Below are 23,981 nucleotides of genomic sequence, written 5' to 3'. Positions count from 1 at the left end.
AAACGTATGAAAAAATTCTTGGGGCAATGCAAAGTCGATGGTTAAAATATTATATATAATCCACAAACATTATGATTTAATAGTATAACAGAATGTCTATTAAAAGCTTTAAACATTCTTTAATACTTAAATATTTGCAATATGAAACTAATTCCAAGGACGCAGTTTAAACACATTTAAATTAAGTTTATTAATGAGTTGAATGATGTATAAAAAATCGAGATAACTTTTACAGTTGTTTTAACATTTAATTGCGTTTATATTTCAATTATTAGACAACAATGTACAGCAATACCTTATTAAACATCGATCAATTATTACAGTTTTTTTTCCTGGCAATAGTCGTTGGAGAGTAAAAAGGCATTTAAAGTATTGCGCCATTTTATCGATCAGCAAAGTATAAATCGTATGCATACTACCCATCACATTCTGAGTTACAGAGTGGTGCACATGCAAACATATTGTTTGCACATCTCAATGGAAGTTGCACAAAACGGAGTAAGTTATTACTTATTGTCCTGGTTATTTCAGAGCGTCCCGCAAAGGGCAGCGTTAGAACGTATAGCAAAGTAGCGGGAAATGCGAAAGGCCAACTGAGGCAAATTAGAATCAAAAACCATATAAATCCGGAACCGACTCTACTGGCCACATCAGTGAATTTGCTCATTGTGATCGATCCTGAAAAAAACCCCAAATGTGGTAAACATTGAAATTGTATAAAAATACATTGTGAAAATTAACCTAGAAATATGCTTGAATTTAAATATATGCACTTCATTTTAATCGTTATATAAATATAAATGACAGTCTTTTATCATATTTCTCTTTGCAAAATCTAGCATTCTTTAATCAATAAAATAAGTATGCGACTTATTATTATGATGACATACTAGGTATATATAAGATCTAATAGGTAATATTATAAATTGGTACCCCCCCCCCCCCCACACACACACACACTCTCTTCTCGGTTTATTCCCACGTAGCTAAAATTCTTATTCCCACCTGGCTAAAACTGTGATTTTCACACCTGAGTGAGCACTGGGTATAGTCTGTTTTATGTGTGAACTACCTGTATAATAACCACTTGTGATATAATACTGTTATATACATGTACTCTTGATAACATGGATTTACAGTGTTTTAAAAATGTTAAGAACTATCAATTATTGAAAGGTTTCATATTTATAAATTAAATAAATAAAATTAAAAATGAATAAATTAAAAAAGGAAGATGACCATACATGTATATTCTGTATTCGGATGTTAACATATATCAATTTGATTACTATTGTCATTCTTTTGAGCTACATGGATAAATTTGATTCCGGCTCTTTAAAACGACAGTTGTAAATATAATCATCCCTAGATGAACGCCTAAATAAAAAAGTTATCCGTACATGCATGTATTTTCATTAACCTATTGTTTCATCACCGATTTATACTTTTTAATGATTTTTTGTTTGCTTGTTTGTTTGTTTTTTGGGGCGGGGGGTTTGCTCATAACAACCAGTATATGTGTCTTTGAAATCAACAGATCCGGTTATTTCATAAGAAGGGTAAGGGGGAATCAACTTTCTACATTGCTATGTGCATTGTTTTAAAGTCAATTGTAAAGAAGAAAATGTTTATAATGCAAGTTTTTAACGGGGACTTCACGCAGTAATAATGTTGAAAAAAATTAAGCACGCATGCAGAATATTACATTAACAAGCGTTTCAGTAACTATTCTGACATTCTTAAATCATCTATCCACATTACCTTTTCATTTGATTAAAAAAATTAAATTTATAAAATGCTCTTATAAAAGTTAGTACAAACTTTCCAGATAAAATTCTACACTGCTTTATACATTGCAACAACAACAAAAATTACATCAAATTCATTTACTTTGATCTTTCCATTTCATCTGCACCTCCTTTCGGGAAAATTAGCATAGGAAGTGCAATACCCTTTTTGACCCAAATCGTGACCATGCCCATTTAATGCATCTATGTCTGTTTACCTTCTCATCACTCAAAAGAATGAAAATTGAGTAATTTTAAATAAAATAAAATTTACCCAAGATCAATCATAAAACAAACCCTTTTTAATTATTAATATTTACATCTATTACATGTATATAATTAATAATTATTTTTTTTTATTTTAAAATATAATCTTAAGAATTTGTCTGTCATTTTTTCATTTAATTAAACCCTCTTCTCTCTCAAGAGTTTCTCTCTTCCACCTCATTTTCACTGTGTTTAACTTCCTTTTTCAAGTAGTGTACAGGTACATTTGAAACGAGATAAATGTGTTTTATACAATATATGCGACTTAGGCCTACATTATATACCTATACTTTTAGAGAAAATCTGTTACATTGTGAGATGTGTGTACTTATATCCTTCTCTACTTTCTACAATAAAGATTTCAAAAAAAGTTGGTAAAAATATATGACATCTTTTTAAAACACAAACTCAAATGTTTTAATTTGTTGCAAAATTGAATAACCGATGTGATTGAATTGCCTTATATTTAATTATTGACAAATTTAATGATTTTTTAACTAGGTTTTCCAACGGAAAATCCGGTTATTAAAATGGTGACCCTTTTTGTACGGATAACTCCTCCTACAGTTTTCAAGATGGGAAGTTGTTCTTTTGCAGATCAACAATTTTTTATGTACATATATCAGAGGTGTGCATATTGCTAGGATTTTGATTTCTGGTACATTTAATTCATGAAAAAATACTATCTTTGGAAGTTAGTCATTTTTTGGCAAATATTGCATAAGGGTATCCTAATTTTACGGATAACTCCTCCTTCAGTTTTCAAGATAGGAAGTTGTTCTATTGCAGATCAATTGTACATACATTAGAGGGACATATTGCTAGGATTTTGATTTCTGATAATTTGTAGAAAAAAAAATACCAGCGTTTGAACTTAGTCTTTTGGCAAAATTTTCCATATGGGTACTCCATTTCACAGGATACGATAGGTAGTGTTTATCAATTCCGGGTTGACGCGGATTATGGATACAGTTCACAAAAAAAACCGGTTTGCTGTCACATTGACAGCTTTTCACTTGTTTCTCCATTGTAAATTATGATTTATTATGTAAAGCCATTTAATGTACGCATGTTGTAACTGATTACCAAATACTCATCATAGAATGGTGAACTTTGACTTAGAGCTTAAAAAAAATATTTACCATCAAAACTTTAACAATTTTGAAAATCAAGTTAAGTCAAAGTTATTAAGCAGAACAAAATATACTTGATGACATCAGTTCTAGCTTCCATAAAATCCAGTAACTATAAAAATGGAGATTCCAATAAAGAAAAAACATTCTCCAAATACGCTGATTTAGATAAACAATTGGTTAACTTCAATACACATTGGTGTACATGGGATACCCATTTATTAGCTGAATGAATCATTAAGCGTATCTTCAACTTAAAGTAAAATTTTCAAAACATTAATTATTTCTTTATTCGGATGATTTCTAAGTATGTGAATAAACCACACTCATTGTGTCTGCTGGTCAATGTAATAATGTATGATGCAATACGACACACCGATCACTGGTGTTAAATCATTTGTCAGGTGTGTTAATACGGGATGAACTCGAAAATAAACTATTTTATTGTTTAGGATTCTGCAAAAAAAACGAATTGGAAAGTACATAATGAAATATTAATTTTCCTATTGTTGGCTGATATTGGTGATGGATTCCTTGCATTGCATTAGCTTCGCGTCGGTTTACAACGGTTTTCTCGGGGATGTCAATTTCATCTCTTACTCTCCCATACCTGCACTATTATAATTAGAAAACAGATAATATATAGTAATATTTTTTTTCCTAGCTCAAAATAGCATAAATTAGAATAAAAAAATGTTCAGTTTAATTTTTACAGGATGCCCCCCTCTCTCTCTTTCTTCTCTCTCTCTCTCCACCGAGTCAAAAAAGGTTATGGATCAATTTCAACACGCTTACAATATTAAAAGATACACGTCAAGTTGTTCATTGCAACAAACAACTGCGTTCTTTGGTGTTTCATTAAGGATTTGAAGATGGCGACATTGCAGATAAAATCTATGTAATTTTTATCTGCATTGATCGGTACCTTCTTTCCTGCATAAATCAATACAAAATCGTTTCTTTGTTCATTTTTACTTTTCTTTCTTTTCACAAGTTTACAACTTGATTGTAAAAAGTCAGTTAAAAAACTAAATTACTGTTATGTACATCAGTATGTTAGGTTAAAGAAAAGACTTGATCGTATCTTATGGGAATTTGAGTCTAACATCAGCATTATTACAATTATTTCGTGCCGTTGTCGTATAATTTAGATCCAACATGCATACACTACTAGTATTTTATTTCTTGTTTCGACGGACGGACCTTTTTCTTGAGCCATAATATTAGGTCCTACCACTAAATTAAAATATCATCGGGGTAAATCAAATCATATATCAATATCAATTACCTGCTTCAAGTATTTCGACAGGCGGACCTTCTTGAACCACAATTTTGAGTCCTAACTACTAAAACGATCATCAATAAATGAAAGTCAATACAAATGTCAATTCGTTTTATTATTTTCCTATTTATACAATGATACCAGTATTTCATCGGGGCAGATCTTATCCAGGGATATGAAATTAGGCCCATTTCCAACATAGAAGTCAGAGAGAGAGAGAGAGAGAGAGAGAGAGAGAGAGAGAGAGAGAGTAGAGAGATTACCACATTATTATACTTAAATTACTTTTTATAAACACTTTACCTGAAGTTTTTAATTATAGGTACATGTATCTTCTATGATATCCTTGTTTTACAACCTAGTTACCACAGTTACGTATACACTATCTTAGAGTATATTGTCAATGTATACCCTCTGTTCAGGATATCCACTAATATTCATCTTAAACTGATAATAAATCTACCAAGAGCCATATCAATTATAAGTGTATCAATATATGTTCCTGATCTATTGACAATAAAACAGAAATCGAACTACAAAGACAATCTTAGTTGTGTAGAACACAAGAGCGGAGACATTTATTTTCTTTCTCAGTTCCTGTGTGTATTCTGGATTAGCACAGGTGTGAATACCTGCATGGCTTCTTTTACCTGTGTTTACCTGTCACCTGTCGTGCAAGCCTCATTTAAAAATAAACTTTATTCTACAACGATTGATAAGATAGTTCCAGAACTTATATTGATATCTCTCGTTGGCACTGATGTTAGCGCGAGGGGGTAGGTCAATGGTGTGGGAAGAAGCCGGAGTACCCGGAGAGAACCCACATGTCCAAGCGAGCGACTAACCCATTTATTATTCCACATTTGGGATTACTTTGGTAATTTAACTAGAGCAGAGCTCGTGGCAAAGCCCCGAGTAGGTCTTCCGTTGGTGCTGCGAGTTGAAAATATATGTTATATGGTGTCAAACGACTATAATGACTATATTTTCTGTTCTGCTTTTGTTATAAAAACGTGTTGTGATTGAAAGCCTGTATATAAAACGTGTTTTGAAAAAAGAAAGGAAGAAAATATTTTAGGAAAACTATTTGTCGAGCAGAGTTTATGTAATCGTTTCAAACATTCTTTAAAAAATGAGATGTTTAATGGCTAGTTAAATTTTCAAAGGGTAGCAAGCATTGTTATAAAAAGTATGTACTCGTGATTCATGTCAGGAATTGTATTTTAAACTAAACGTGCCTACAAAACACGTAAACTTTTCACAAAGATAACTTCTATATTAAAATATTTCTAAATTTTTGAAGACTATGTGCAAGTTTAGAATTGCGTGCTGACAAAATTTACAGACCCTAAAACGTACTACTACACCAAAAAGCGTGCGACCTACGTGCGAGAAACGTTTCGTGTAAACCTTTCAGAGTTTCGTGTAAACCGTTTAGCGTTTCGGGCAAAGCGTGCGAGAACCGTGTGAAACGTTCATCAGATTTCATTCGGAACTCCCTGTGTCACAATCAATAGATTTATTCATTCTTACTATTTTCCTATAGGGTACCTCTGATTTTTATTCTATGTTCATATCCTTTTTGGTGCCTCAATTTTATCAATTCAGGTATTGGTCAATATTGGACTATACTCGGACTGTTCTATTTCATTACTATGATGCTATAAATACCCATGTTTTGGTCAGTGAGCCGGGGTCCATTAGCACGCACTGCAGTAGTAACACGATGTATAGCTAAGTGTATTTTTTACGGTAACCATCTCCATTAGGGGTAAGTTCGTTTTTCCTTATACTTTAGTCTTGTTTATACTATTTAAGACTTTAGGTAACTGTTCTTATAACTGTTTCGATAGTATTTTCGTGTTAACGTTTTACATACTTGTTTATTTACCGTAGAGTTATGGTGCGTTTGTGTGACAAGCGTGGTTTGCTAGTTTATTTGTGAGTTTCTATTTCGTAGTCTTATACGGCGTTTTTGGTCATACATTGACTGTTTTGTTATGTTAAGGGGTCTTATACACTTAACTATATTGCACGTTAAGAGGTCTTATACGCTTAACTGTGACTGTGTTTGATACGTTAAGGGGTCTGATACACTTAACGGTTTTGTAGAGCGAGTATTGTTCGGTGTGATTGTATGGCGTGCAGTTGCGGTAATTAGATAAATAAGTATATTGTGGAAGTGAAACGTTTAATTGAAAATATTGTTATTTATATATAATTAAAAGGTTCCAGCAAGGCTCCAGCAATGTCCCAGTGATGATTCGGCCATAGTCACCAGTGTTCCGGTATTGAACATCTTACCACCCGTGCAACCTCCTTCGAGTATTCACTTACTACGCTGGAAGCCGGTGGACGGAAGCCGTCATCTTAGGACGTGGTACCGAAGGAGGACACATTGGAGGAACACTGGAGGGACACTGCTGTCCAATATACCACCATAGGACATTGACGAATCAGATATTAGAAACATTTTTTTTTTGTTAATATTTTGTGTGTGTGTGAATGTGTATATTTGTAAATTTATTGATTTTATATATAGATAAAGATTGTAAATACTTATTGTTGTTTTCATTGCTTGACTGGTTAGACACACGACGGCTGTCGTGACAAATTGGTGTCAGAAGTGGGATAATTATGTCTAATCAGTCAGCAAATAATGGTCAGTTTGTTTTTGTCAATTAGTTTTTGAAGTGTCTAATATGATTTTTTTTTTTCATTTAAGGTAGCTAGAAATTGTATGGAACCCCGGTCGAGAACGGTTACTGTTGCCTTGTGTATGGTTATATTTTTCCTTTGAGTGTTTAGAGGATAAGTACATTTTTGTTTGAAATATTTATTAGCATTTGATTGTGTAGTTGATATATTTTTGAGTATATTAAGATGGACCACCCAACGTTACAAGAATTAACGGAACACGGACAGAAAATGGAACTCAAGGGATCAGATCTCCAGAAGTTCATACGAGATCAGCAAGCACACTATCGGGAGTTACGAGCCGCAGAGAGAGAACGAGAAAAGGAAGCGAGGGAGTACGAGTTGAAGAAGCAGACTCTAGAGATGGATAGAATTAAGATGCAGGAAGAACAAGGTAAAGCGGAGCTTGAGAGTAAGTACCGTGCTACTATTTTTCATTTAGAGCAACAGTTGAAAGAGACAAAGGTTGATATTGCAAGTTCTTCATCTGCTAAAATTCCTAAGATGCCATTTTTTGACGAAGTTAAAGATGACATAGATTCTTACCTTCGGCGGTTCGAGCGGTATGCAGAGGCACAGAAGTGGAAACCAGATACATGGGCAGTCAATCTCAGCGCACTGTTACGTGGTCGTGCACTCGATGTCTATGCTTTGCTGCCTCAGGAACAAGCTCTCAACTATGATGCTCTGAAAACATCGCTGTTGAAACGATTTGAGAGAACAGAGGACGGATTTCGTCAACGATTTCGTATGTGTCGACCTGAATCAGGTGAGACTTTCTCTCAATTTTCTGTTCGTATTGGAAGTTATTTAAATAGATGGATAGAACTTGATAGAGTGCCTAATACCTTCGACGGATTGTATGATCTTGTGCTTCGGGATCAATTCCTTTCAATGTGCAACAAAGATTTATTATTGTTTTTGAAAGAACGTATACCCAAAGACATTGATGAAATGTGTAGGCTAGCTGATCAATATAAAGAGGCCCGTCATGTTAATATTTTGTCGTTAGTACATTCTGGCAGGAAAGAGTCTACTACTGAACTAAGGAACGGATCACCAAATATACAGAGAGACCAGAAGGAACAGAAAAGTACGAAAGATGCAGCAACAACAGAAAAACAGGTACGCTGTTACAAATGTTCCAAGATAGGACATGCTTCATTCCAGTGTCCACAGCAACGTTCACGACCTAGAGAAGATTCGCGGAGCGGACATCCCTACCAAACACCAGGTAAATGTTCAGCATTTACTTCCGTAACTACAACAACGTCTGTCTCGAATCCAAAGACTGATGATTTAGTTAGTACATCTTCTTGCAATGTGACAGCTGCTTTAGAGAACATGCCTTCTTGTGATGGTAGACTAAATGAACATTCAGTTAGTGTGTTAAGAGACACGGGTTGTAACGGTGTAGTGGTTCGTAAAGACTTGATTTGTGATTCGCAGTTGACTGGCAAGTGTCGAGAGTGTGTTCTTGCAGATGGATCCAAGATAAAAGTACCAGTTGCGTGCGTGAGTATTAATACACCTTACTTTATAGGAGAAGTTGAAGCATGGTGTTTAAAGAACCCTTTGTACGATGTTATCATAGGAAATATTCCAGACGCAAGAGATCCAAAAGATCCAGATATGAGGTGGAGTCCAAGTACCGCCAATGCAGTGTTAACTAGACAACAAGCTCGCCATGTAGGTAAAAAGACCAAACCAATTTGTGTTCCAGATATTATTGATTCTAGCGTGAGTCCAGTCGACATATTACGAGAACAAGAAGGAGATGATACTCTGGAAAAGATCCGTGGTTTAGTGGGAAAGGATACAGATGCGGACGCCAAAGTTCATTTTATAAGAAAGAAAGGTATGATTTATCGAACTTTTCAATCGTCTAATGTTGAAAATGGCAAAAAGCTCACACAGTTAATTGTTCCTAAGAAATTCAGGACGAAAGTCTTAGCCCTCGCACACGAAGCTCCGATGTCAGGACACCTAGGCATTAGCAGAACGATTGACAGAGTATTAGCAGAATTCTACTGGCCGGGAGTGCAGTCAGATGTGAGGCGATTTTGTCAGTCATGCGACATTTGTCAGAGGACAACTCCAAAAGGTAGGACTACTAAAGTACCTTTGGGTAAGATGCCATTAATTGATGAACCTTTTAAACGTGTTGCTGTAGATCTGGTCGGCCCTATTCAACCAGCAACGGACCGAGGGAACCGGTACATCTTAACCCTGGTAGACTTTGCTTCACGATACCCAGAGGCAGTGGCGCTAAAAGGTATAGAAGCTGAAAGAGTTGCAGAGGCTCTTGTTGAAATCTTTTGTAGACTTGGAGTACCTGTCGAGATGTTAACTGATATGGACAGCCAGTTTACTTCGGAGCTGATGGCTGAGACAAGTCGTCTACTTTCATTTCGACAACTGACGACAACACCGTACCACCCCATGTGCAACGGTTTGGTCGAGCGTTTTAACGGCACGCTGAAGCAGATGCTGAGACGACTCTGTGCTGAGCGCCCTAAAGACTGGGACAGATATTTGTCTGCAGCGTTGTTTGCCTATCGTGACACCACCCAAGAAAGTCTCGGATTTTCACCTTTTGAATTGGTCTATGGTCACACAGTCAGAGGTCCAATGCGGATTCTTCGTGAGCTATGGACAAAAGAGGTAACAGATCCTGATATTAAAACAACTTATCAATATGTTGTAGATTTAAAAGATCGTCTTCAGTCAACCTGTGAGTTAGCTAAAGAGAATCTGGAGAGATCGTCACAGAGATATCGCACCTACTACAACAAACGGGCGAGACAGCGAGACATAAAAGAAGGCGAGAAAGTTCTTGTGTTGCTTCCTACCGCTAGCAACAAGTTACTGATGCAGTGGAGAGGACCTTACATAATAGTCCAGAAGGTAGGAAGTGTAGATTACAAGATTGATGTAGACGGAAAGCTTAAGACATTCCATGCTAACATGCTGAAGCGATATGTTGATAGACAGGATGATGACAATATTAGCAGAGACATTGTAGGAGTAGCAGTTATCGATGTAGAGAACGACAGCTCAACAGATGACAGTGATTTAAATGACTCTCCGTCACATTTGAATCCGGAAGGTCCAGAGAATGTCAACATCAGTGATGAACTTGGTGAGAGAGAAACTCGTGACATTAAAACTTTGCTTTGTAAATATTCTGATGTTCTTACAGATGCTCCAGGACTGACTACTTTAGCGAAACATGAAATCAGATTGACCAGTGAAAAGCCTGTACGCACAAAGCCATATCCATTACCCTTTACTTCTCGTGAAACTGTATGCGAAGAGGTCAGGAGAATGCTAGAAACAGGGATCATCGAACCATCGACAAGTCCTTATACATCGCCGATTGTTATAGTCAAGAAGAAGGACGGCTCCAATAGATTCTGCATAGATTTTAGAGCAGTTAACAGAATAACAGTGTTTGATGCAGAGACGATTCCGTGTGCGGACGATATATTCGTGCAGTTGGCAGGCTGTAAGTACGTGTCAAAATTTGATCTCTGTAAAGGTTATTGGCAATTACCTCTTGAAGAAACGTCAAAGTGCATAACAGCTTTCCAGACACCACTTGGACTGTTTCAGTTCAAGGTTATGCCGTTTGGTCTGGTCAACGCGTCAGCCAGTTTCAGCCGTTTGATGAGAAAACTATTAGAAGGTATGCAGTTCATTGACAACTTTATAGATGATGTTATAATATATACCAAGTCATTTCAGCAACATCTGCAGATTGTGGAGGAGTTTTTAGAAAGACTGCGCGCTGCAAACTTAACTGCGAAGCCAAGTAAGTGCTTTATTGGATTTCAAAGTTTAGAGTGTTTGTGACATATAGCAGGAGAGGAGAAACTTCTTCCAGTACCAGAGAAAGTCGCAGCTATTCAGGAGTTTTCACCACCTACCTCTAAGAAACAGGTTAGGTCATTTTTGGGACTAGTTGGTTTCTATAGAAGATTTATACCTAACTTTTCAGCTATTGCAGCCCCGCTGACAGATTTGACACGGAAAGGACAGCCTAACAAGTGTATCTGGGGACAGCAGCAGGAAAATGCATTTACATCGCTGAAGTACGCACTCATGGTAACACCTGTGTTAAAATTACCCGATATTAGTAAACCATTTATATTGCAGACAGATGCGTCAGATGCAGGTGTTGGTGCAGTGTTGTTGCAAGAGGAAGATGGAGTGAAGAAACCGGTTTTCTACGCTAGTCAGAAGCTGAAGTCGCACCAGTTATCCTACTCTACGATCGAAAAGGAATGTTATGCTATAGTCTGGGCGGTCCAGAAGTTCCAAAGGTATTTATATGGAAAAGAGTTCCTACTGGAGACCGACCACCAACCTCTGGTTTATCTAAGCCACGCCAAGGTATCTAATGCTCGTTTAATGAGGTGGGCATTGTTATTGCAACCGTACAGATTCCGGATCGTCGCAATTAAAGGTTCTGAGAACGTCGGTGCAGACTGTCTAAGTAGACTGTAAATATGTTACAGTACATTTTGTGTATATTTTATTGACATTTTTTTTTTATTGATTGTGTTTTTTTCAAAAGTTTATAAAACTTTCTTGGATAGGGAGATATTGTCACAATCAATAGATTTATTCATTCTTACTATTTTCCTATAGGGTACCTCTGATTTTTATTCTATGTTCATATCCTTTTTGGTGCCTCAATTTTATCAATTCAGGTATTGGTCAATATTGGACTATACTCGGACTGTTCTATTTCATTACTATGATGCTATAAATACCCATGTTTTGGTCAGTGAGCCGGGGTCCATTAGCACGCACTGCAGTAGTAACACGATGTATAGCTAAGTGTATTTTTTACGGTAACCATCTCCATTAGGGGTAAGTTCGTTTTTCCTTATACTTTAGTCTTGTTTATAATATTTAAGACTTTAGGTAACTGTTCTTATAACTGTTTCGATAGTATTTTCGTGTTAACGTTTTACATACTTGTTTATTTACCGTAGAGTTATGGTGCGTTTGTGTGACAAGCGTGGTTTGCTAGTTTATTTGTGAGTTTCTATTTCGTAGTCTTATACGGCGTTTTTGGTCATACATTGACTGTTTTGTAATGTTAAGGGGTCTTATACACTTAACTATATTGCACGTTAAGAGGTCTTATACGCTTAACTGTGACTGTGTTTGATACGTTAAGGGGTCTGATACACTTAACGGTTTTGTAGAGCGAGTATTGTTCGGTGTGATTGTATGGCGTGCAGTTGCGGTAATTAGATAAATAAGTATATTGTGGAAGTGAAACGTTTAATTGAAAATATTGTTATTTATATATAATTAAAAGGTTCCAGCAAGGCTCCAGCAATGTCCCAGTGATGATTCGGCCATAGTCACCAGTGTTCCGGTATTGAACATCTTACCACCCGTGCAACCTCCTTCGAGTATTCACTTACTACGCTGGAAGCCGGTGGACGGAAGCCGTCATCTTAGGACGTGGTACCGAAGGAGGACACATTGGAGGAACACTGGAGGGACACTGCTGTCCAATATACCACCATAGGACATTGACGAATCAGATATTAGAAACATTTTTTTTTTGTTAATATTTTGTGTGTGTGTGAATGTGTATATTTGTAAATTTATTGATTTTATATATAGATAAAGATTGTAAATACTTATTGTTGTTTTCATTGCTTGACTGGTTAGACACACGACGGCTGTCGTGACACCCTGGCAAGTTAATTGTTTCAAAATGGCGCCCGTGTTTTACATTACTTTAACAAAATTGAACGAATTTTTAACAAACAAAAGAAAGGTATATGTATTAAAAGACGACTAGTTACAGAGTACATGTATATTTAACGTTTTCATGCGATGTTTCAGTACTGAAACAATATTAAAATTCGCTATACATAAAAAATATTAAATACAGTTAGTGAAACATGATTTCTATTGGAACAAACCTAAATCAACTTTAACTTGCACGATCATGTTTTGATAGGCATGTATTTTTATTATTTATTTACATCGATAACTCTTACGATAACTCTTACTGAGACCATTCGGCTGTGTACAAGCAGCACACATAACCTCGGACATCGGGTGAGACCTGCACCTGGCTGAACCTGTCAATCAAACTCTGTGTATTTGTTTTCATTGGATGGTCAGGCGTCCCTCTTTTGTCAAAAGCCAATGGAAAATTAATGACTTCAAGGTAATCGGAATCAGTATTTGATGAAGCACACAATTTAAATGATAGAAAATTTATTAATAATTTGAAGAAAATTAAATGTAAACATAGAAAGGAAATAAAAAAAATTAATTATTATGGGAATCTATACGCATGATACTCAATTCAAATAGATTATATTATGATTTTATTATTTTATGTAGTAAAATCACCCTTCCAACTGTTACTCAATTACATAACAATTGATGACCTGGGGCTATAAATGTTCTGAGCTGTGTGCGCTGAAGCGACACAAGATTCTCGGTCGCATGCGGCAATTAAATTAACACAGACTGGCCGAATAAACAAAGGGGTGGGAAAGTGAAACAAAATGTTACACATAAGAAGAAACCACCAAAAATGATTTTCGACAGATCTTGCTATCTTTTCTCCAATTCAAAAAAAAAAAATCCAGCGCGAGCACCTGTCAGCGGGGCAGGTAGAGCTGGGGGGGGGGGGGGGGGCAATGAGTTCGTTTCCACAATGAAACTACAGAAGTGATTAATATGTGACCGATAGAACCTAATCTAAAGTTGTTTAAACTCATGTGAATATTTTTTAAAATAATCATCGAATGCCTCAATTCAGGGCATTCCTTTATCGTGCTAGCACCTACCGCAAACATGGAACTTTGATTATAATTTGATTTCATTTTTAAACTATCTTGTACGCTATCGTATAAATCAATGCTTAATCAACTGTACAAGTAAAATAAATTTATCTTTTCATCTTAAACCAATATAATAGTTGAAAACATAATAAAATATAGTTGTGTCCGTGCAAAATATGAAACATAAACGCGTCATAAGGAACATGTACAAAAACACGAACCGACCGCGGATCACTTATCCACTCGCGCCGGATCTCCTCAGCCATGTGCGAGGGATGATCATCATTTAAAGGTTTAATATTTGAGGGGGGTTGTTGATTTAAAACATTAATTGTACAGTTTTTAAAGTACTTTACCTAAATAAACCAACCATTAGTTGTCTAACGATTTTTCCGATTTGAAGTAATATCGTTCGTTAATATTCATTTACACTCAAATATTTAATTAAATATATATACAAGTAGGACAAACTTTTATAACATAAAATTAAAACAGTTCTTGTATATACGGCTATATTAACTCAAACACGTTCATATGCATGTAAGTGTAAGTCGCGGTGTGCGAATCTTGTGTATTAAATAACCGCTTACCGCTAAGTAATGCAGCCGTGGCTGATCTCCTCGGCCGTGGGCGAAGAATAGATTACGTAAAGGTACAACGCACAGAAACGCACAGCTCAGAACCAAGGAAGATTTGAAAAGTTTGCAGTATAATGACCTTACTCTATCAAATAGAAGGTATATATTTTAAACTTAAACCCCACAATTGATCTATGTCTATTATTGCTTTAGAGAATGACATTGCTTTTATTAATTAAATGAACTATTTCTTACTTGACATCCAATCATTTAATCCACAAAAGATTTTGTGTAATCAAAACTAAAACAATTCTTGAGTTCACGGCTAAATAAACTCATATATGAGAGACGCAATTCTCGTGTATTAGATAACCGCTGACCGCTAGGTAGTCCAGCCGCGAGCATGGTAACCGATTTTCTCGGCCGAGGGCAAGGGAGAGCTTACATAATGGTACACACACATGCAGCTCTGATTCAAAGTAGATTTTAAATGCATGGAGTTAATAACTAAAATATAATGCATAGAGTTTTTTAATTCCATATTTTGTTGTTTACTAGAAAAGAAAAAGAATGTTTTGTTTTCCAATTGCCGTTTTTAATGATTGTGCACTATAAGAACTTAACAACAATGACTTTAACTCCTAAAGGAAAAGCTTATACTCCAACAACAAAAAAATTCTTATGAATTAATGCCTCCTGTATAAACCAGCATACTTTCTGCGGCAACTTTATGCCAGTTGTACGCACAAAGACTTTCGTTAACTTGTCAAATGACAACAGGTACATGTCAACATGTAAAGCTTTTTACACTCATACTACACAAATCACTTATAAAATAACATTGTAACGACCTTTATGAGATCCAAACAAACAACTTTTCCAGCGACAGCCATATCAAAATCCTAACCGTTTTTGAGTTATTAAGCAAAAACTTTTAAGGGCTATTGGCCCTTAATTTAAGGGGCCAGCCCTTGTTTATTGGTGTTAAATGAAAGCCCTTGATATTCTGCACAACTTTTATTCAACATGTCTTAACAAAATATTTTTTGTTAAAAAGATATAAAGGAAAATATGTCTAAATTTTTGCACTTTTTGGAATCCTGTTTTTTGACCCCCTACCTTTTCCTAAATAAAAAACGTAATCTAAAAACAAAAACTAATGTGCACCACTACAATGTCTCTGCTATTCAAATTCGTTGCATTCCCATTCCCTGCTATCATAGTCTCGGAGCCTTTGTCTGGAAACCAAAGGCCCTAAAAAATTTTAAAAGGGGAATAACTCGTTACCGGAAAGAAAATTCTAACTTTTATGAATTGAGGAAGATAGTGTTTTGTAAACTCCATTAGCCCTGAAAATTTGAGCAAAAACCGTTCACAAATGAGCACGATATGAAGCCTCAAAGTTCGCGTCTAGGAAGAAAAAAAAAAAAAAGAAAAATAAGAATAATCTTAACCAGCACAATAATAGAAAGGTCTTCCGTTGGAAACGGAAGACCTTAACTAGTAATACGGCCATACATGTACCATACGCAAATGACCGAATGGTTTTTGTAATTTAAAACAAAGACATCTTTAAGATACATATACATGAGCAAAAAGAATAATTACTTATAAATTAGGAAAAAATTTAATAGTTGACTACGGGTAGGAAAGCCGGACCTTGACGATATCCGATCCTCAGCAATGTTCGATAGCTCTACATTATCAGGAATTTTTTTATCCATACAAAAAACTGCCTTTTATAAAGATCTAGAAGTGTTAATATTACACTAAGGCATTCAACGAACTGCTTAGCTTAATGGCTCCACGGAGACCTACTACCTAGAGGTAAAGGTGTTCGGGCAACCGTTGCACCGGCACAACCTTTTTTTCTTTATTTGGTCTCTACCTGCATACGTTATTTATCCCATTACATTCATCATGGCCAAAACTTCAATAACTTAGTAAAATGCATGGATACCATCAACAAATTTCTTTTTATTTTATTTCATTTTAAAAGTTTGAAGGATAAATAACAGATTTCGGATTTAAAAAAATACTTCAAGGTTACTTCAAGGTTGAGGATCGTAGAACCTTAAATTTTTCGACACCATGCGCGATTTTTTTTGGGGTGGCTGTAGACAACGTGACAAATTGATTCCATAACAATCTGACTAATGCTGCTTCATATACTCAGAACAAAAAATCTCCTTTTACTAGTACTTCAATTGAGAAAATAATTGCAATCTATAGATACAAAGTTACACATACCTGATATTAGACGAGTTAGTACAAGATTATTGTTAGACTGTTGTCTGCTGTGTTTGCTTAAAGAAGGTATGTGGTTTATATACATAGTTTATATATGGAAAGTGAAAGCTAGATCGAAACCAGGAGTGATTCACAGAATTGCGAGCATCTATATTCCTTTATTTTCCCTTAAAGATGTTATCAACACTCTTATGTTAGAAAAAAAATTATGTAATGAGATAATTTCTATTAGTTACATGTCAATTAATATTTTTTAACTATGTTATCGTTTCGGGGGGCGCAGAAGAAACCACACATATTTTGCATATTTTGAAAATTAGGGCCAAAACTGACTTTTGCTTTTAAAATTCTTCTGTTTGTTAAACAATGAAACATTGAAAATGTTTCATTCCTCGAAACTGAGAATTATGGGTTTTTTTTTTTAAAATATTTACAATGTGTTTGTAGGTTATGTAACTGAAAATTAGGCGGTTTAATCATTATTAAAATAGATGACATTTTCAAATTTTTTGACGAATATTACATGCAACTCACATAAAGATAAAGTTAAACATTTCAGACAGTGACCAATGTAAGAAGAAAAACACCATTGCTCCTAATCTTTGGATGTTAATTAACCATTTTGAGTAAAAATGCATATAATTACTGGTATGAGACGATTTTTTGTCTTTTGAATCTGCCTGAATAGATAGTTTCGAAAAAAATATGAAAGTTCGACTGAAACTGAAACTCTGACACACCGAGGTGCATTCTTAGAAAGGATTTTATATTCATTTAGATTATGCAATTGATGTTTTTATTTTAAATCTAGACTAGACTTTAACCCGTGCGTGCACGGGTTGACATTGCATATCGGACATTTACGAAATACGTACATCGACACACCTTATTATTGGCATTTTGACAAAGCTATAAGCCTACACTAATGCTATTAATCTCACTACACCCTCCTTAGTTTGAAAAATCTGTGTCTCGGGAAAGGCCCTCACCACAGTAAGAATGCCTCCCATATACCCGTAATTTAGCAGAAAATTGCAGAATCGCTCCGGAACGATTTTGGAGAAAGTTAATGAAGTTGCATTGAAAATAACAGTCAAATTTATCACAACAAACTTTTGAAGGCTGCAAATACCTTTCAACTAAAAATTATAATTCATAGAATGGAAGAATTTAACACTTTTCACCAACGTACACGTATTTTCTTTGTAAAACTGGGTCCATAAAACATTATTTATTTTTACGATAAAATATATTGTATCTTCATTCTCCTAACAAATATAATGTAACTTTTTAGCATGTAATCAAATATTTTTTGTCATCACGAAGACAAAAGTAAGTACTTAGTTGAAATGTGTATTTGTTATTTTATACTTTTTCTCATGAGAAATCATTAATATATATGAATAGAATACATAGCAAAAGTCCAATGAAAATTTACCCGTATTTGTATTATCACTTCTGAGTTTATTCATGGAGATGTGATATTGTGGAAACATAAACTAAAGATCCCGTTAGCGTGAATGTATTTCGCAAGCGCAACATTGTAAAATCAAAAAACAATCCAGGTGATTTCCAGGATTTTTTGAGTAATTATCGTTAATTATTAATTAACAAAGCTAAACTGAGATAAAATAAAAACAAATTGGTAATTTCCAAGTATCAATGATGTTTTAATATATAAAACAAAAGACAGTATTCTTCCGATTTCTCGGTATTAAAGACCAAAAATTCGAGTCTATTATTTTAATATAGTAGTATAGATACAAAGACTGTGTACAGTGTATGCTATTTAAACAATGCAAACTTGGTTTTTTGATGCTTTACACCGTTAATTTTGTCTTTAGAATGTTAAGATTTCAATGTTTTAATCTTTCATTTTTTACTAACTGACACTATCCTTTTTTATTATTTCCTTTTACTTTTTTGACCTGTTTTTCTTTAAGTATTATGAGGCTATAATTTCGGTCGGGACGTGATCAAATCTATCATAAAGCCCTTGAATTATTGTAAGATCGCTGGAAAATGCAACAGGGCATAACCATGATGTAGAGAGACGCGATCATGAACGAAACTAGTTGATATGTCGATAAAGAATGGTATGTACGTGCGACTATTGTAATTAGATAGCCAGTGAGATAACCTTAAATATCTATCTTGTATTAAATACTCTGATAATAAATCAAATAATAATCAAGGCATTTTAAAATTAAAAAATATTTACCGAGGGAAATTTTAAAAATTATTATTAACTAAGCAGTAATTAATTAATGAAAATTGCATTAAGGTCTATGAGGACAAGCACATTTTTTTTTCAAATAAAAAAGTAAATACTAAAGATATCAATAAATGCTTTGATGGAAAGATAAATTTAATCGTATGGAATACAAAAACTTTTAATTTTTTTTTTTACACAATCTAATTTCTTTTGGAAATATTTTTTATAGATTAAAAGCAAAGGGGGAACAACTCTTCAAGAAAAGTCATTTATTAGGACATATTCCACTCTTACATATTGATAACTAAAAATGAAAATTATGTCCAAGTATTCTGGGTATTAAGCCCATACATATTTGTTATACACCCAGATTCCATGAATCTGGGGCTATTATGGATAAATGCTATTATCTGCCGCTTGGAATACGTTGAGGGAGTTGATGCACTGCTCATAGTTTGCTTCACGATGCTACTTCTGATGACCGATCATACGTGTGTAAGTCTAACACACATCGTCAGCAAATTTGAACAGCAGTATTACAGTGAACGTTTAAAGGTCAATATTTTCATTTTAATTTTCCCTAGAATTAAAACATCTACTCAGCCCGGCAGCTAATATTGATCGTTGATCTCAAGCAGACAAAATTTTCCATTTAGTGAATGAAATAAAAGATATTGTCTATTTTCCAAGGTTAATTTTTAAGGTCTTCCGTTTTCAACGGAAGACCTTGTACTGATTCTGTTGGTAATTCTTTTTATTCTTTTTTTTCTTCTAGACGTTTTTTAAAACTCAAATATCTTGCTTGTTTGTTGTCCTATTAAGTTCAAATTTGCAGAGCTTATTGGTAGTTACTATTTCTCAATATCTATGGAAAATCGTTGATATCAACACTTCCGGTACCGAGTTATTCCCCTTTTCCCCCAAAATATAGGCATTCTTGTGCACGCAAAGGCTCTGAAACCGCTCACAGCCTGTGTTACAAAGTCACAAATCTTCAAAATAGAGAGTTTGAACGTTGTCCTCCGTGTTTTGTTTTTACAATTTTCCTCCTTTAAAGTTTCAAAAAATTAATTTGAATTTGTGTTTCAAAAAATGCTGATTTTTTGTTGTGTTTTTGTTTTGTAGCTCTTTAGTTTAAAATTTTCTCTAAACGCATATAGAACAAAATATGTGCAAAATGTCAAGGGTTTTCACTTGACACCATTGAAAAAGGGCTGGCCCCTTAAATTTGGGGTCTAGAGCACTTAAAAGTCTTCGCTTTATAACTCAAAAATGGTTAATATTTCGCTATAGCTGTCGATAGAAAAGTTGTTCATTATTGTGTTATCAATGTCGTTACAAAACTATTTTGTACCGGTAATGCGTATTATGAGTGTAAAAAGCTTGTCTTGTTAACATGTACCTGTATTCATTTGGCAAGTAAGCGAATCGTCTTCGTGCGAATAACGTACATATATTAACAGCTGAAAGTGTTCCAGCATATACGGGATGCTTTGATTCATTTGAAAAAGTGTCTAAAAAGTATACGTGTACATGTTTTTCTTACAGCCTTTTTTTTTTGGAGTAACCTCTGTTTAGGTCCTATAGTGGACAACCGTTAAGAAAAACAAAAACGAGAAAATATAAACGTTCTTTTTCTTATCTAGTGAGATACATAAACTAGATTTAAAAAAAAAATAACTTCCATGAAATGGATTTGAGTCATTTTACTGCAAGCATTTCAAATCGACCTAAATTCTTAGTTGTGTGCGTCATTACATAACCCATCTCGCCCGCGGCCGAGAAATTCGATCGCCAAGGTCGCGGCTGGACTACCTAGCGGTCAGCGGTTATCTAATACACAAGAATCGCGTCTGTCATATGTGATTTTACTTAGCAGCAAACACAAGAATCGTACACAATGACATTAAAGATTACTCTTCTTAATTTGAATTAAACGATAGAATAAGAAATCGTTCTGTTTAATCATAAACTCGAACTGAAGCAGTATCAGACAGATAGATCAACTGTGGGATTAAAGGGAAAAAAAACTTATATTAATTAGAGTTTATTCATCATACTGCAAACATTGTAAATCTTCCTGGGTTCTGAGCTTTTTATGTGTGTTTTAACTTTACGTAAGTTATCCGATCCCTCATCCGCGGCCGAGGAAATCGGTCGCGGCTGCACTACCTAGAGGTCAGCGGTTATCTAATAACAAGATATATATACAAGAACTGTTTTTTTTGTTCACCTTCAATTTATTGAATGAAACATTAGAATGTGAATTGAGAAGCCCCTCTAAAAATTGATAAAAGCGATATTGTTCCAAATCAGAAACATCATCAGACATAAATCAATAGTGAATTTGTAATTCTAAAATGTTCTAAAAACTATACATGTACTAATAATGTTAAAGATAAACAACGAAAAACCACAAAGATTAAACCTTCAAATGATCAACCCTAGAACATAGCGGTCTCCAAGCGTTCAAGGCAGGATAAAAAAAATCAAATATCAAATTAACACATGCGGTAGAGGCAATTGCAACTTCTCTAGCCTTTCTGGCAAGTTTGGAAAAACACCTCGAATGTATTAACATCACCGGATGTTAGAATATTATACAAAATGGAGTCGCTTCCCATTAAAATAAGTATCGGCAAGAAGTTTTGTATGTCGTTTCTGTGTTATATTTTAGTGTATATTGATACCTTTAATGAAATATAGCTCACATCTCAACAGATCATAAAATGTGTTGTAATTATATCAAGTTTTAAAAAAAGGGGGGTCGTCATGGACGCCTAGGTAATACATTCGAAGTGTTTTCCGAGCTTGCCAGAAAGGCCCGAGAAGTTGCGATTGGCGGTAGAGGCTGACACGATAGAATTGAGGGATTTAGTGATTATTTTTAGAATGTTCACATGAGTTTTTAAACAAGATTTGTTAAGATCTTATCGGTTTCATGATCACAGTGCAAGGGATTTTTTTTTTCAAAATGTGGCGAAGACCCATTTTTGGCGACTGCTTAACATGTGTACATTTTTCTCCTCAATGTATGTCACCTTCCCACCCGTGTGTTTATTCGGTCAGTCTATGCTAAGTCAAATGAATCCGCTCCACGTGCGACCGAAAATCTCGTGTCGCGTCAGCGCACATAGCCTAGAATATTGCCCCTGGGCTGCAGATCAGCAATTGATAAATAATTGAGTAACATTTGGAAGGATGCTTTCAATGCAGCGGTCAATTGTTAAACAATAAGTGTTTAAATATTCGATGTCAATCAACCTCACATTAAAGGTGCGATATCGTAATCTGAGAATGTGGCTAAAAAATTAACCTGTTGAACACGCTAAACTTCTATAGTTATGAACAGAATAAAATATATATTATCAGAGACTTAAATAACTTAATAAGTTATTTATGTCTCTGGTTTTATAAGTTAACAGTTTTAAGTCAAATATTAAATAAAATTTGTTCTCAGGATTAGAAGTAATGATATACGACTACATTAAGCAATAAAGTCGGTCGATCGTCATTAAATCATCAGAGTACTGCAAGTGTCGACAGTTTCTTATTTCTTTGAAATAATTGTAGTAGTTCAATTGACTTGCAGACTATAATATAGCGACTTTTCTGCCTCCCAAAAATGTATGCATTTAATTGCGATAGATATTTGTTCTTGGGGATTTTACTTATTGTTATATGCACATTGATAAAAAAAATCATTGAAGTTGTGTAATATGAGGTTGTAATGCAGATTAAAACTCAGCTGAATATTTTATTTTTAATCTAGCTTGTCAAAATGGGAGATTGTTAACTTGTAGCTTGTTAACTCTGAAAAAGTCTAGAACAGAAGAAATAAAGTCTTTATAGCTTTCGCTACATCTTCTTATTTATGTGTACGCGTACATAAAGCTATTTTAGATTTTTTTTTTTACTGTATAAAAAAGTGTTGTTTTTCCTAACCTTAAATTTAAATCTATAGAAATTCAATATCTACATGTAACATCTCAATAGCTTTGATAGCTTATTACCGCTTGGAAATCATTTAGTGATGCAAATTGACAAATGCCCATGAAAAGACATTATTGGACCCCAAGGGTTTCTTATCCTTTCCGACGATGATGAGAAGAACTCAAATGTGCATACAAATCATACATTTACATGTATATTTATATGTGATATGATAGAAATAATTGAAAAATATAGGTCTTTTTTGTGCCGCACAAAACGGGCGAAAAAGATTTTTAAACCCCACGAAAAAAAATTGAGGGGGGGGGGGGTTAAATAAAAATCACCTTGTCCGTCCGTACGTCGTGTCCGGTCTATATCTTTCTGATGGAGAAACATTGGAAGTGTTCTTACTTCATTCAAATAATACTCATTAACTGACGAAGCTTCATGACCTAAACCCAAGGTCATTTGGACAAAGTAAAAGTCACTGACAGGAAAAGTGCAAAATTTGTTTCCGGTCCACTTTGGAATTTCTTACTTCACACAAAGATTGCTTATGACCTGAGGGTGTGTAATGATTTGTTCCTAAGTCATTTAAGGAGAAACATTGGGAGTTTCTATTTCATGTAAAGATTCCTGATGACCGATGATGTGTCATGAACTTGACCCAGGGTCAGTTGCGCAAGTTCAAAGTCATATTAAACATGTGTCATATCTTGTATTAATGGAAATGAGTAAAAGCTAGAGTTTGTCATAAAGATTACTTGTGACCTGTAAATATACCCTGCCTTGTCTGACTCACTTATTAAAGAAAACGAACCATCCATTATTCTCTAATAGAGAAATACGTGAGTAATGACTTCTTTCTTAGCGGGGATATCATTTGTGAGCTTGCTAACAGTACCTTTTAGATGGTCCAGTGGGAGCAATGCCCCCCTTTCTCTCAACCAAAATTTCCCTTAAGTTAACGCTTAGAAAATTGATTTTTGGGTCATTTCCCCCACCGCCA

At 34.8% G+C, this 23,981-nt stretch overlaps 1 protein-coding gene and 1 long non-coding RNA gene across 3 annotated transcripts; one reads left to right on the top strand and one right to left on the bottom strand.

The window, feature by feature from the left end:
• Window positions 1-235: 235 nt before the first annotated feature.
• LOC128173254 (uncharacterized) lies at window positions 236-16,870 on the bottom strand. Its single transcript, XR_008242459.1, has 2 exons — window positions 16,825-16,870; window positions 236-678 (listed from the first exon to the last, which is right to left on the bottom strand). It is a non-coding gene; the product is annotated as an uncharacterized LOC128173254 (long non-coding RNA).
• LOC128173253 (uncharacterized) lies at window positions 5,976-12,833 on the top strand. Of its 2 annotated transcripts, XM_052838968.1 has the most exons (5): window positions 5,976-6,240; window positions 6,698-7,935; window positions 8,095-10,854; window positions 11,325-12,044; window positions 12,502-12,833. In XM_052838968.1, exons 2-4 carry the CDS (start codon window positions 7,353-7,355, stop codon window positions 11,402-11,404), a joined length of 3,423 nt encoding a protein of 1,140 aa, XP_052694928.1. In that variant the 5' UTR covers window positions 5,976-6,240; window positions 6,698-7,352; the 3' UTR covers window positions 11,405-12,044; window positions 12,502-12,833. The 2 variants fall into 2 exon arrangements, with proteins under 2 accessions (XP_052694928.1, XP_052694929.1); XM_052838969.1 differs by lacking the exons at window positions 11,325-12,044; window positions 12,502-12,833 and having other exon boundaries at window positions 8,095-10,073; window positions 10,369-10,437.
• Window positions 16,871-23,981: the final 7,111 nt, after the last annotated feature.

Source organism: Crassostrea angulata, chromosome 2, assembly GCF_025612915.1.
Source record: "Crassostrea angulata isolate pt1a10 chromosome 2, ASM2561291v2, whole genome shotgun sequence".
NCBI classification, from domain to species: domain Eukaryota; kingdom Metazoa; phylum Mollusca; class Bivalvia; order Ostreida; family Ostreidae; genus Magallana; species Magallana angulata.
Note: the sequence above shows the minus strand (reverse complement) of the source record. Positions and strands in the feature narration are given on the sequence as shown.

Excerpts from the sequence above, each read along its gene's own strand:
- LOC128173253 (XM_052838968.1), top strand. The coding sequence starts at position 7,353 with ATGGACCACCCAACGTTACAAGAATTAACGGAACACGGACAGAAAATG. Across the intron at positions 7,936-8,094 it reads TATGTGTCGACCTGAATCAG|AACGTATACCCAAAGACATT; the intron begins GTGAGACTTTCT and ends TGTTTTTGAAAG. Across the intron at positions 10,855-11,324 it reads GATGAGAAAACTATTAGAAG|ACAGATGCGTCAGATGCAGG; the intron begins GTATGCAGTTCA and ends TTTATATTGCAG.